General features: G+C 42.3%; 1 protein-coding gene across 2 annotated transcripts in view; it reads left to right on the top strand.

Annotated features, from left to right (window-relative positions):
- Positions 1-13,857, top strand: part of cdh13 (cadherin 13, H-cadherin (heart)) — a 527,392-nt gene that overhangs the window by 474,799 nt on the left and 38,736 nt on the right. For both annotated transcript variants that reach the window (XM_042301487.1, XM_042301486.1), the window contains one exon: positions 5,106-5,248. In XM_042301487.1, the coding sequence (XP_042157421.1) occupies positions 5,106-5,248 (143 nt within the window). The remainder of the gene's footprint in view (positions 1-5,105; positions 5,249-13,857) is intronic.

Here is a 13,857-nt window from a genome sequence, read left to right as displayed (position 1 = left end):
CATCACTCCTGTCACAGGAAACACTAATGAACATAGGACCCCATGCTGCACTGGAACAGATGTTAGATACACATCCATACTGTAGCTATACACTTACTAACTTACATACACACATCCATACTGTAGCTATACACTTACTAACTTACATACACACATCCATACTGTAGCTATACACTTACTAACTTACAGCATACACACATCCATACTGTAGCTATACACTTACTAACTTACAGCATACACACATCCATACTATAGCTATACACTTACTAACTTACAGCATACACACATCCATACTATAGCTATACACTTACTAACTTACAGCATACACACATCCATACTATAGCTATACACTTACTAACTTACAGCATACACACATCCATACTGTAGCTATACACTTACTAACTTACAGCATCACACATCCATACTATAGCTATACACTTACTAACTTACACACACATCCATACTATAGCTATACACTTACTAACTTACAGCATACACACATCCATACTATAGCTATACACTTACTAACTTACAGCATACACACATCCATACTATAGCTATACACTTACTAACTTACAGCATACACACATCCATACTGTAGCTATACACTTACTAACTTACAGCATACACACATCCATACTGTAGCTATACACTTACTAACTTCCATACACACATTCTGTACTGTATTTACAGGTGTGGTCAAATATATTGGCACCCTTGCTGCATGATTCAATATTTATTCTAAAAACGTTTGGTGTTTACACATGTATTTGTGTGATTTACAACGACACAGGAACAAGAAAGAGAAAAAATGGAAATTGAAATTGAAGTCAAAAATTGCCTGGACTAAATTATAAATCATTCTGATTAATTCTAGTTTACTGTGTAATTTATCTCACCTGTGGTAAGTTGCAGATGCCTACAGTTAAAAAATAGTAATTCAACCAGTTTTAAAAATAAAAATAAAACATTTTCTCTACAGTTCACTTAGTCTTTAATTTAGCAAATGGTCTTATCCAATGCACTTACGATAAGTGCATTTGAATGAGGATTTACTTAGTACAAGCTTTCTCAGAAATACTTACTGTCAGTAACAATGGTAACAATCAGATCTCTCTCTCACACTCTCTTTTCCTCTCTCTCTGTCTGTCTGTCTGTCTGTCACACACACACACACACACACACACACACACACACACACACACACACACACACACACACACACACACACACACACACACACACACACAGGCATACTGTATGCATAACCATATGCATCTGATGCAATGGTAGTGTAATAGTTGATCCTAAAGGGGTCTCAACCTCATGCAGAGATAGCTATGTGAACTGTGTGGGTGAGCAGATTTCTCATAAAGAGTGCTGCTGCGTTGTCTTAACGTCCTCTCTCAGGGTGTCACCGTCGTCATCCTAGAATAGACTGCATCTTCCTGTGATGTAGGAGAAGCACTCCTTTGACTGGGCTGTCCTGGGTCCTGAAAGATCCAAGTCCTATAAGGTGTCCCCAGGGAGGCTCTAACCGTCAGACTCAGTTCTCGGTAGAGTAGGGTCAGGCCTGGATTTGCCTTACAGCACCGGAGAGGAATTCTGCTGCTCAAGCAGAAATAATGTGAGCAAATCAACTTGCTATTGGGTATTTTACAGTGCAAGCAGAAAGTACAGGCAATTTCTGGCTCCAATCTTTTCTCATTTGTGTGTGAGCGTGTATGTGTGTTTGTAGTGAGCGAGAGAGAGAGGCAGAGGAGGAGGAGAGAGAGAAGGATAAAAGGGAAATTCTAGATGTGGATGTAAGTGATTATTTGGACAATTGGCTGTGACAATTTGCAATGTTGCTGATAAACATGTACCCTGTATGAGAAAGATGTTTTTTTTTATTTGCATAATGTATTTTTAATGTCTCTCTTAATGTCTCTCTAATGACCTTAAGAGAAGGTTAATGGTCCCTGTGTTTGTACACGTTGTGCTGCCTCATTTGGGGTTACCATGGAGCTAGGGTGATCCAGTACCATAACCTGGCCTCACAGGGCTGCTCTTAATGCTAGGCACTTACTATAGAGACTAGAGAGGCAGCGAGGGAACATTTTATGCATCACCAAGGTGTACAATAATATTACAGTATGTGTGGGTGTCACTTACTGTATGTCTAGAGCAGGGGCGTGGAAGGAGAAAGCATCTGTTATGCATTACTACTGCTAAGTTTGTGTTTGAGTGCCTCTGCTGCTTATGCATTAGAAATCTGAAGTTTACGTACACCTTAGCCAAATACATTTAAACTCAGTTTTTCACAATTCCTGATATTTAATCCTAGTAAACATTCCCTTTCTTAGTTCAGGTAGGATCACCACTTATTTCAAGAATGTGAAATGTCAGAATAATAGTAGAGAGAATTATTTATTTCAGCTTTTATTTCTTTCATCACATTCCCAGTTGATCAGAAGTTTACATACAACTTCAACTTTACACGAGGTTTAAAACTGAGGTTTAAATTCCTGGAAAGAAAATAAATAATGGCATACGATTTTGTTGAGTGATAGGTTTTGGAGTGTTTTTATGCTGTATTTATGGAGGTCCCCCTCTCATAGCATCATTCTGATACATACTGTATCTGATTAGAATCAGTGGCTGAGACTCTGATGTGGCAGAGCCCTGTCTCTGTCCTGTCTGATGTGGCAGAGCCCTGTCTCTGTCCTGTCTGATGTGGCAGAGCCCTGTCTCTGTCCTGTCTGATGTGGCAGAGCCCTGTCTCTGTCCTGTCTGATGTGGCAGAGCCCTGTCTCTGTCATGTCTGATGTGGCAGAGCCCTTTCTCTGTCCTGTCTGATGTGGCAGAGCCCTGTCTCATCCAGCTGGAGAAGACAGACAGTAAGACAGGGCCATCCCCAGCTTGAGCGGACAAAAAAATAGGATAGACAGGGCAGATCAGGGTAGGCAGGGAGGGCAGAGCAGAGCAGGGCAGACCAGGAGCAGGGCAGACCAGGAGCAAGGCAGACCAGCCTAGATTGGTTCTCAATTAGAGGCAGATGTCTATCGTTGTCTCTGAGTGGGAACCATATTTAGGCAGCCATATTCTGTGGGTATTTTGTGGGTGATTGTCTATGTCTATGTTAGTTGCTTGTGTCTGCACAGTTCTTATTATAGCTTCACGGTCATTATTTGTTTATTGTTTTGTATTCATTGTGCTTTCTTTATTAAAACATCATCATGAACACATACCACACTGCATTTCGGTCCGCTTCTTACGACGATCGTGACAAGAGCAGGGCAGACCAGAGCAGGGCAGACCAGAGCCACACTGGCCACACTCATGTAGATATAGAGAGACATATCATACATATCTGTCTAAATTAGACAATCAGGTGGAAGAGTGACGTCCTTTCTAGGCTCCAATCCTTCAAAAAACACAGCTGTGTTTCTGAAAACGAGTGGGGGAAAACCTTTTATATGCTTTATCATTTAAGCTGCAACCGAATAGATTCTATCAACAAATAGGCTTGCAGTCAATACAAACCATTGAACAATGTATTACTGGATCAAGTGACTATCTGTGTACCCAAAGCAGCAGGATAATCATCTTGTTTTCGCCTCTTTCCAAGCAATGAGCTTCTCTGTGTGTGTATGTATTGTTGTGTGATGCCTGGTGGTGATGGAGGACTGATAACCAGGAAGTAAGTGTGTGTGTGTGTGTGTGTGTGTGTCTGTGTCTGTGTCTGTGTGTCTGTGTGTCTGTGTCTGTGTGTCTGTGTGTGCGCGTGCATGCGTGCGTGTGTGTTAGATGTGTTTACTGATGGGAGAATGGGGACATATTGGGGTTAATGACCTGCGAGAATGTTTAAGCTGGGTTCTGATTTCTCATTCTACTATAAAATGAGTTGTGTGCACAGTCCGTGTGTGTGTGTGTGTCAGTCTGTTTGTGTGAAAGTATGTGTCTGTTTTGTTTCTTGCTATCTCTTTCCATATGCATGCAATCTGTCTGTGGTAATGTGTGTGTTGGTGTGCACTGTACAGTACTGTATATCCGGTCATGTCAGGTGCATGCGCTTTAAATGCGGTATGTTGTTGTGGTAATTGAATAGGTGCATGGTGGGAGAGAAGAATAGGGAGATAGAGGAGAGGTGTTATTTCTCTTGTGGTGTAGGTGTGAGTAGAGGTTGATTACAAAGCCATTTCCAAGGCTTTGTCTCGCTCTGTTAGCAGAAGAGCTCAGTTTCAAAGACAATTTGTCTATCACTGAGAACACTTTGTGTGTTTGCCAGGTGTGCTTGCGTGCTCGCGCGCGTGTGTGTGTGTGTGTGTGTGTGTGTGTGTGTGTGTGTGTGTGTGTGTGTGTGTGTGTGTGTGTGTGTGTGTGTGTGTGTGTGTGTGTGTGTGTAAAAGCACAAAGGTGCATGTGGAGTGTTTACTGGTAAACACAAAAGGGGTAAGAGGTGCTAAGAGGTGCTAAAGAGAGTGTGTGTGTGTGTGTGTGTGTGTGTGTGTGCATGTGGAGTGTTTAATGGTAAACTTAAAGGGGTAAGAGGTGCTAAAGAGAGTGTGTGTGTGTTTAGTACCTCTGGGTGTGTGTATGGGATGGGGATTGGCCACTAAATCAGCGGTGTGTGACATGAACACAGATGAGAAGCCCCAGAGGCATGTCTCCATTCCCTAGCCAATCACAATGCACCTCCCATCACCTGGCGCTCAGGATCACATTAGCAGGGTATTGGAGGCCTCATACTTCAGCCACTTTCCACACAAACTAGGTCATTTTTCTCTGAGAAGGTACCAGAGTTCATTCATCAAACTCACAGTCCAACTACAGTGTCCACAGACGTACACAGCCGTCCACTCAACCTCACCCTCACCTCATACACACTTCAGATACAGTACATGCAGTCTTGTCATGCTGTGATTCAAAAGCTTTGTATCTTTGATAGTTATTGCCCATTCAGTATCTCTTCATAGAAAAATTTATTATTTTTCAATTGCACTTACTATTTATTATCGGATAGGTGATCTGCATGTCTGAAATGCTTGAATATATTGTATAGTGTCATACCATGGTATTACCCTGAATATATTCTGATCAGCTGTCATCTGTTCCCTGTTCAGGTTTGCGGTCCTGAGAGACCCGGCTAACTGGCTCAGCGTGAACCCAGTCAGAGGCACGGTGAACACCTCCGCCAATCTGGACCGCGAGTCGCCTTACGTTCACGACAACAAATACACCGCCATCTTTATGGCCACAGACAACGGTAAGTGATACATTCAATACGTCTCTGTTCATTGTGATTAAAAGTCCTCATACAAATGCTGTAGTACAGGGGTGTCAAACTCATTTTGACCTGCGGGCCCATTCGGTCCTCACCGGGCCGTACTTTACCTTTACGGTAAACACTTTACTTCACACCCAGCAGAATAACACATTATGACTCGGTCATAACCATTTCATAACGGCTGACTTAACTTGTCATAACCTGTCATAATATGGTCATAACACTCTCATGACCCATATATTTACACCGGTTATATTGCATTATGAATGCTTACGACACCTACATAAGAGTCAAAACCCACATTTATTCAAATCTCTTTTTTCCTGCCAAGAAGTTTCATTTTGTTTGTTTGTTTCTTAAGTCCTTTGTTGTTGTTGTACTGATTTGTTTACAATCATGTTTATTTCCCTCATATTTGGAGTAACTTTGTAGAAATAAACTTTATGACACTTTCATGAAGCATTATGACCATCCTGTGTCACTTTTACTTGGGACTAAGAAAAAACACTTTATCACACTGTCAAGAAGCATTATGACCGTCATTATCACATAAACCAGATAGGCCTATCACATACAACCCCTTATGTCAGTCATCAGTCAAAAAGAGTGTGTGTTATCCTGCTCTTGAAATCTGCTCCTGCATTCATCCCAGTCATCAGCAACAGAGCATTGGGGTAGGTCTGACATCAATGTGTGCATAATTACAATTATCATTTAATATGGTCAATTTCTGAAAATATTATATAACATAAACATTCTGTTGACAAGTAGGCTAATACTGATTGGTTAAAACATTCCAGACGGTGTCTGTTCCACATGTTACCACCGGCTAAATCTATGACGTTAAAATGCCTATTTACTCTGTTCAATCTGACTGCGCAATCCACTGTCTCATCTACCCAGTCAGGCACTTTATGAACATGATCTCCAACAGTGGAGATTTGTATAAACCTTGCTTTCTGTCTCTGACAATCGCAACATTGTTTCAATATTCAAATATCCAGCTGTCCCATAGTAATGAACGTGTCGGGGTTGGGACGAGACAGACAGGCAGCGCTTCTCAGCCAGTCGAAATCATGAATCAGCTGGCATCTTTTTTATATAAAGAAATTTCTATTTAAAAAAGGTAAAACAAAACGAAGTGTAGCTAGTTTCAGTCTTTCCAGCTTCAGTTTGAAGTGATTGTGTTAGTTATGCTGTTGGCTAACTCCTCTGAACACCTGACTAAATCACGCCACATTAGCTCATTGTTTGGATGGATCCAAATAAATGCCACTAGAAACAGTTTAAACAAATGCAATGCAGCTATTTTGCTGTTATTCTGGCTGAACTTTTTGACGTGACTGTAAGTTAGCCATAGTTGGCTAGCTAGCAAGCAAGGGATAAGAACGTTGCCAGCCAGTTTGGCAATGGAACATTTAGAACGAATGACTGGTTCGCGTCCAAAGATACAGAACAAAAAGTCCGAACGATTGGGTCACGTCTCTAGCAACCAAACCAATAAAACAAACGACCAGCCGGCCTGGGTAGCAACCCTAGATTTCTGTCGGGACTATATCTTGTGGAAGTATGAAATAGTACGAATAAATTCATCAAAATAACGTTTTTTATGTAAATATGTCAATCATTATTTGAATATGTTGGTAACCCTTTGTATAAAAGTGATAATGCCCTGCCAATATATACTTGCTTATATATCCTCCAAACACAGGCTTCATTGGCATTATCACTTAAATTGAATGTTTTGCCTTGTGTGGTATGTTTTGTGAGTTTTGAAACTCTTATGTAACCAATCATAAAATAAATACCATGGTGGGTTTTGTGGGTTTTGACAGTCTTTTTTTGTAGGTGTCCTAACCAGCCATAAAATAACACAATATATGTCGCAATAGGTCTAAATATATGTGTCATGAGAGTGTTATGATCACATTATGACAGGTTATGACAAGTTATGTCAACTGTTATGACATATTATGACATGGTTATGACCGTGTTATAATGTGTTATGACGCTGGGTGTCAAGTAAAGTGTTAACAAATGGGGATAATATTTCCTCAATAGTCCTCTATCTGCTTTGGGAATTGTCTGTGCTCCCTGACTGGCTTTCGTTTCGATGACTGTTAGCAAGCTGGACAGAGTGAAGAGACTATAAATGTAGGTCATTATCGTTTCTACACAGTTTCAATTTGGTTTTAGTCATTTCAATGTCGATTAAGATCATTTAACTCTGAAAAAATGTATCTTACAAAAAACAAATGTTTGACACCCCTGGTGTAGTGGATTATCCATTTAGCATCTGGAGAGAGAATGTATTATAAGGAATAGTGCAAGAAATATTTAATCCTTAAATGATACCCTCACAACAGCGTCATCGACTTTCATTAATATGTCAACACAGAAAATGATTATCTGAAGGAGTTTTGTAGACGCGATGGCTTAAATCCAGACAGTATCAATGAAAGATGTAAAGTAAGATAAATGCATTATTATATCCTCTTCCATGTCCTCTGTGGTGTATAACCATGGTTTTACTCTCGCTCTTGGAGTTTTGACATCCAGGTATAGTCAGTTAGTAGAACCGTAATTTGTCTCACCTGGCACAGCCCAGCTTTAATTAACCTCAAGGCAATGTGATGTCCTTCTTGCTCTATCATGGACTGTTGCTTTGAGAGGCACACTCTCACAGCACTCAAGTCTTTTTAGAGAGGGAGGGAAGTAGAGAGAGAAGTAGAGACAGAAGAGGGAAAGGATGGATAGATACATAAGATATGGAGAGAAAATGAGGAGATGAGGAAACGAGATTGTGATGATAGTACAGTAAGCCAAAGAGTGAGAGACCTGGCTCTCAAGAGAAGACAGGCTATGTGAACACTGCCCAAAAAATGAGGTGGAAACTGAGCTGCATTTCCTAACCTACTGCCAAATGTATGACTATTTTAGAGACACATATTTCTCTCAGATTACACAGAAACATTCATTCAGACATTCAATACTGCCTTGCACACTTTTGCCTGCATCTAGCTGATCTAGGGTGTAATCATTAGTCCAACAGTTGCAAATGAGAGTTACTTTTTGACAAATTCTGGTATGTTTCATTTCATTCCGTTTGCTTCTGTTTAAGAAAACGTTTTTTCAACAGACTCAGCAGGATGAATACACCCCTGATCACGCGTAAACACAGTTCACTTTCATAGCAGCCACGTTGTATTCCTTCTTGCATCTATGTGTTCTCCTCCTCTCCTATTTTACCTTCCCTTGTGGACTTCAATACACAACACATCAGCTGTAGGAGACCAGGCAAAAAAAGTTTTCCAAGCCAAACCATATCATAACCGCTACACACAGCCTACATCGTTGTCACCATATTAGCTAAAGTAACGTCATAGTCAACATAGCTAATATAACTAAGTCGTTAGTAAACCCACTACTGCTCGCCTAAGGTAGAATACCTCATGATAAGCTTTGGAACCACAATGTCTACCCAAGAGAGTTCACATCTATATTATTCGTAGCTGTCTATTCACCACCAAAAACCAATGCTGGCACTCAGATCGCACTCAACAAGCTGTAAAAGGCCATAAGCAAACAAGAAAATGCTCATCCAGAAGTGGTGCTCCTAGTGGCCAGGGACTTTAATGCAGGCAAACTTAAATCCGTTTTACCGCATTACTACCAGAAAGTCACATGTGCAACCTGAGGGAAAAAAACTCCACACACAGAGATGCATACAAAGCTCTCCCTCGCACTCCATTTGTCAAATCTGACCATAATTATATCCTCCTGATTCCTGCTTACAAGCAAAAACGAAAGCAGGAAGTACCAGTGACACGCTCAATGCGTAAGTGGTCAGATGATGCGGATGCTACGCTACAGGACTGTTTTGCTAGCACAGACTGGAATATGTTCATCCAATGGCATTGAGGAGTATACCACCTCAGTCACCTGCTTCATCAATAAGTGCTTCGACAACGTCGTCCCCACAGTGACCGTACATACATATCCCAACTAGAAGCCATCGATTAAAGGCAACATCCGCACCGAGCTAAAGGCAAGAGCTGCCGCTTTCAAGAATTCAATCCTACTACACCAGCTCTGACGCTCATCGTATGTGGAAGGGCTTGCAAACTATTAAGGACTAAAAGGGAAACCCCGCCACGAGCTGCCCAGTGACTCGAGCCTACCAGATGAGCTAAATGCCTTTTAAGCTTACTTCGGGGCAAGCCACACTGAAGCGTGAATGAGAACACCTGCTGTTCCAGAAGACTGTGTGATCACGCCCTACCTTTTAAACAGGTCAAACAGGCCATGGGGTCAGACGGATTACCAGTACTCAGAGCATGTACGAACCAACTGACAAGTGTCTTCACTGACATTTTCAACCTCTCCCTGACCGAGTCTGTAATACCTACATGTTTCAAGCAGACCACCATAGTCTGAAACCGAAGGAAACTTGCCTAAATGATTACCGCCCCGTAGCACTCACGTCGGTAGCCATGAAGTGCTTTGAAAGACTGGTAATTTCTCACATCAACACCATCATGCTGGAAACCCTAGACCCACTCCAATTCGCATAGCGCCGCAACAGAGCCACAGATGACGCAATCTCAATCGCACACCACACTGCCCTTTCCAACCTGGACAAATGAACACCTGTTTTAGAATGCTGTTCATTGACTCCAGCTCAGCTTTCAACACCATTGTGCCCACAAAGCGCATCACTAAGCTAAGGACTCTGGGACTAAACACTTCCCTCTGCAACTGGATCCTGGACTTCCTGACGGGCCGCCCCCAGGTGGTCAGGTTAGGCAACAACACATCTGCCATGCTGATCCTCAAAACGGGGGCCCCTCAGAGGTGTGTGCTTAGTCCCCTCCTGTACTCCCTGTTTACCCACTACTGCGTGGCCAAGCACAACACCAACACCATCATTAAGTTTGCTGATGACACAACACTGATCACCGGCAACAATGAGACAGCCTATAGGGAGGAGGTCAGAGACCTGGCAGTGTGGTCCCAGGCCAACAACTACTCGCTCAGCGTGAGCTAGATAAAGGAGCTGATCATGGACTACAGGAAAAGGAAGGCCGAACACACCCCCATTCACATAGATGGGCCTGTATTGGAGCGGGTAGAGAGTTTCCAGTTCCTTGGTGTCCACATCACCAAACACACCAAAACAGTCGTGAAGAGGGCACAACAATTCTTTCCCCCTCAGAAGACGTACAGCCCAGTACATCACTGGGGCCAGGCTTCTTGCCATCCAGGACCCATATACTAGGCGGTGTCAGAGGAAGGCCCCAAAAATGGTCAAAGACTCCAGTCACCCAAGTCATAGACTGTTCTCTCTACCGCACAGCAAGCGGTACCGGAGAGCCAAGTCTAGGTCCAAAAGGCTCCTTAACAGCTTCTACTTCTACTAGCTTCTATTTGTTTTTACACCGTTCCTACTCGCTGTTTACCATCTTTGCATAGTCACTTTACCCCTACATACATGTACAACTTACCTCGACTAATCTGTACCCCCTCACGTTGACTCGGTACCGGTACTCTCTGTATATAGCCTCATTATTGTTATTTTATTGTAACTTTTTTTACATTTTATTTAACTTTAGTTTATTTTGTAAATATTTTCTTAACTTTATTTCTTGAATTGCATTTTTGGTTAAGGGCTTGTAAGTAAGCATTTCATGGTCATTTCTACACTTGTGGTATTTAGCGCATGTGACAAAAATTTGATTTTGATTTGATGTCATGCAGTGACATTAGTGTACTGCCAGTCAGTAAGCAGTTTAGCAGTTACACCAGCGGGCCTCGGTGGCAATAGATTTGTAAAACCAAAATCTTACCTTGACTTGGACGAGTTCCATTGTTGTGTGGGATTGTCATAGTCAGCTAGCTAACATAGCATTCCTCTGTTTGAGCAGGGTGTTTGATTAGGTTCAACTAGCTAGCTGCAGTTGCTCGCAAAGTAAGTGAAACTGAAAGTGAAAAAAAGAAGAAAATGTCTTTCTCTTGCCTCTTCTTCAGAAATTAATTTGTTCAAAACTGTTCAACTATTGTCTTTCTCTCTCTTTGAGTCAACTACTCACCACAGTTTATGTACTGCGGTGCTAGCTAGCTGTAGCTTATGCTTTCAGTACTAGATTAATTATCTGCACCTTTTATTGGGTGGACAACATGTCAGTTCATGCTGCAAAAGCTCTGATAGGTTGGAGGACATCCTCCGGATATTGTCATAATTACTGTCTAAGTCTATGGAAGGGGATGAGAACCATTACCCTCCAAGGTTTGTTTTCTATTGAAGTCAATGTAACCAGATGAGGACAGAAGCTGGTTGTCCTCCGGCTATACCATGGTGCTACCCAACAGAGTGCTGCTGATGCGACTCTAGAACTTCATTGTAAAAGAGTGTGTTTTAATCAATTATTTGGTAACATATTTAGTATGGTTTTCATCTAAAATTGATAACTTTTTTAATGTTTTACCATTTTTAATGTTATGAAATTTAATGAGGAGCATGGTCATCCCCTTCCTCTTCTGATGAGCCTCCACTGGTAGACAGCCATTATATCACCTTTGAAATGTATTTTTTCCTTTGAAACTTTTGTGAGTGTAATGTTTACTGTTCATTTTGATTGTTACTTTCACTTTTGTTTATTATCTGACAATGTACACATGTTTCCCATGCCAATAAAGCCCTTGAGAGAGAGAGAGAGAGAGAGAGAGAGAGAGAGAGAGAGAGAGAGAGAGAGAGAGAGAGAGAGAGAGAGAGAGAGAGAGAGAGAGAGAGAGAGAGAGAGAGAGAGAGAGAGAGAGAGAGAGAGAGAGAGAGAGAGAGAGAGAGAGAGAGAGAGAGAGAGAGAGAGAGAGAGAGAGAGAGAGAGAGAGAGAGAGAGAGAGAGAGAGAGAGAGAGAGAGAGAGAGAGAGAGAGAGAGAGAGAGAGAGAGAGAGAGAGAGAGAGAGAGAGAGAGAGAGAGAGAGAGAGAGAGAGAGAGAGAGAGAGAGAGAGAGAGAGAGAGAGAGAGAGAGAGAGAGAGAGAGAGAGAGAGAGAGAGAGAGAGATAAATACTCAGTTTCATTGGGTCTGGGGCCCACCCTCCCCAACAGAATAAATACTCATACAAAACCACAGTTACACATCAATTAAAAACACAACTCCAATTCCAAATGGCTGTAAAATCAAAAGTCTGTGCCACAGGGTAGAAGCAGCAAGATTATTAGCTACCAGGACCCGTCCCCTATAAGACAGCTGGGGCAACACCCATTTCCACCTTGACAGTCTGGCACACACTTTCTCCACTACACCTGGCACACACTTTCTCCACTACCCCCTCCCAGTTCTTTTTTTGAAAGACATCGGAGCCTAGAAAAACCCCCAAAGTCTTCATTCCATCTCTGCCCCACTGAAGCCCCCTGGTAACCGTGGAGTAGACCTCATCTGAAGCTGACCTGCCCACAGCGCTTCACTCTTTCCCCAATTGACTTTAGCTGAGGAGGCCGCCTCATACACCTTTAAAGCGTTTGAGAGAACCTTAACATCCTCACCCCCTGTAATAAAAACTATCACGTCATCTGCATACGCAGACAGTGCTATCGTGGGACCCTTCGTTACACCTGGCACAAAGAAACCAGTAAGCTTCGCTCTTAAAAAACAAAGCATTGGTTCTATCGCCAGACTATATAACTGCCCTGAAATTGGGCATCCCTGCCTGATATCCCCTTTCGACAGGGATGGGGCAACTTAAACCACCACCCACCTTCACCATACACGAGGCTCCAGCATACAGTAAATTCACCCAAGACAGAAAAACATCCCCAAACCCAAAGGCTTTCATTATTTTAAACAAGTACTGGTGGTCCACACGATCAAAAGCCTTCTCCTGATCCAATGAAAGTAAACCCACATTTACATCAGACAGTTTACAAATGTCTAAAACATCTCTTATCAGAAACAAGTTGTCAACAATAGAGCGATCAGGTACACAGTAGGACTGGTCCTTGTGGATCAACAACCCCAGATACTCTTTCAACCTGTTTGAGAGACATTTAGAAACAATTTTATATTCTGCGCACAGCAAAGCAACAGGTCTCCAATTTTTTATGAGAGCCAAATCCCCCTTTTTGGCAACAGTGAAAGCACTGCACGTTGACAGGATACAGGAAGAGAACCCTCATGAAAAGATTCACACATCACTTCATAAAAGTCCTCCCCAATAGACCCCCAAAAGTGCTTATAAAACTCAGATGGTAAACCATCGATGCCAGGGGCTCGGCCTGTTGAGAGCTGCATAACTGCTGTGGACAGCTCCTGCAGTGTAATGTCAGCGTCCAATGCGACTCTCTGCTCAGGTCCCAATTTAGGAAGACCATGTAACAACTGTTCAGTACACATAGAGTCACAATCCTCCGCCTTATAAAGGGACGAGTAGAAATCCACGGCATGTTGACGCATTTCAATATCATTCGTGGTCACCTTCCCATCAGGGAGACGAAGGCAGACCATCTGTTTACGTTGAAATGTCGACTTTCCTAGGTTAAAAAAAAAGCACTAGGAGCATCCATATCCTTGAGGGAAGCGAAACGAGAC

This window comes from Oncorhynchus tshawytscha, linkage group LG19 (genome assembly GCF_018296145.1).
Source record: "Oncorhynchus tshawytscha isolate Ot180627B linkage group LG19, Otsh_v2.0, whole genome shotgun sequence".
Taxonomy (NCBI): Eukaryota; Metazoa; Chordata; class Actinopteri; order Salmoniformes; family Salmonidae; genus Oncorhynchus; species Oncorhynchus tshawytscha.
The sequence above is the reverse complement of the archived record's forward strand: the minus strand, read 5'-3'. Positions and strand labels throughout refer to the sequence as shown.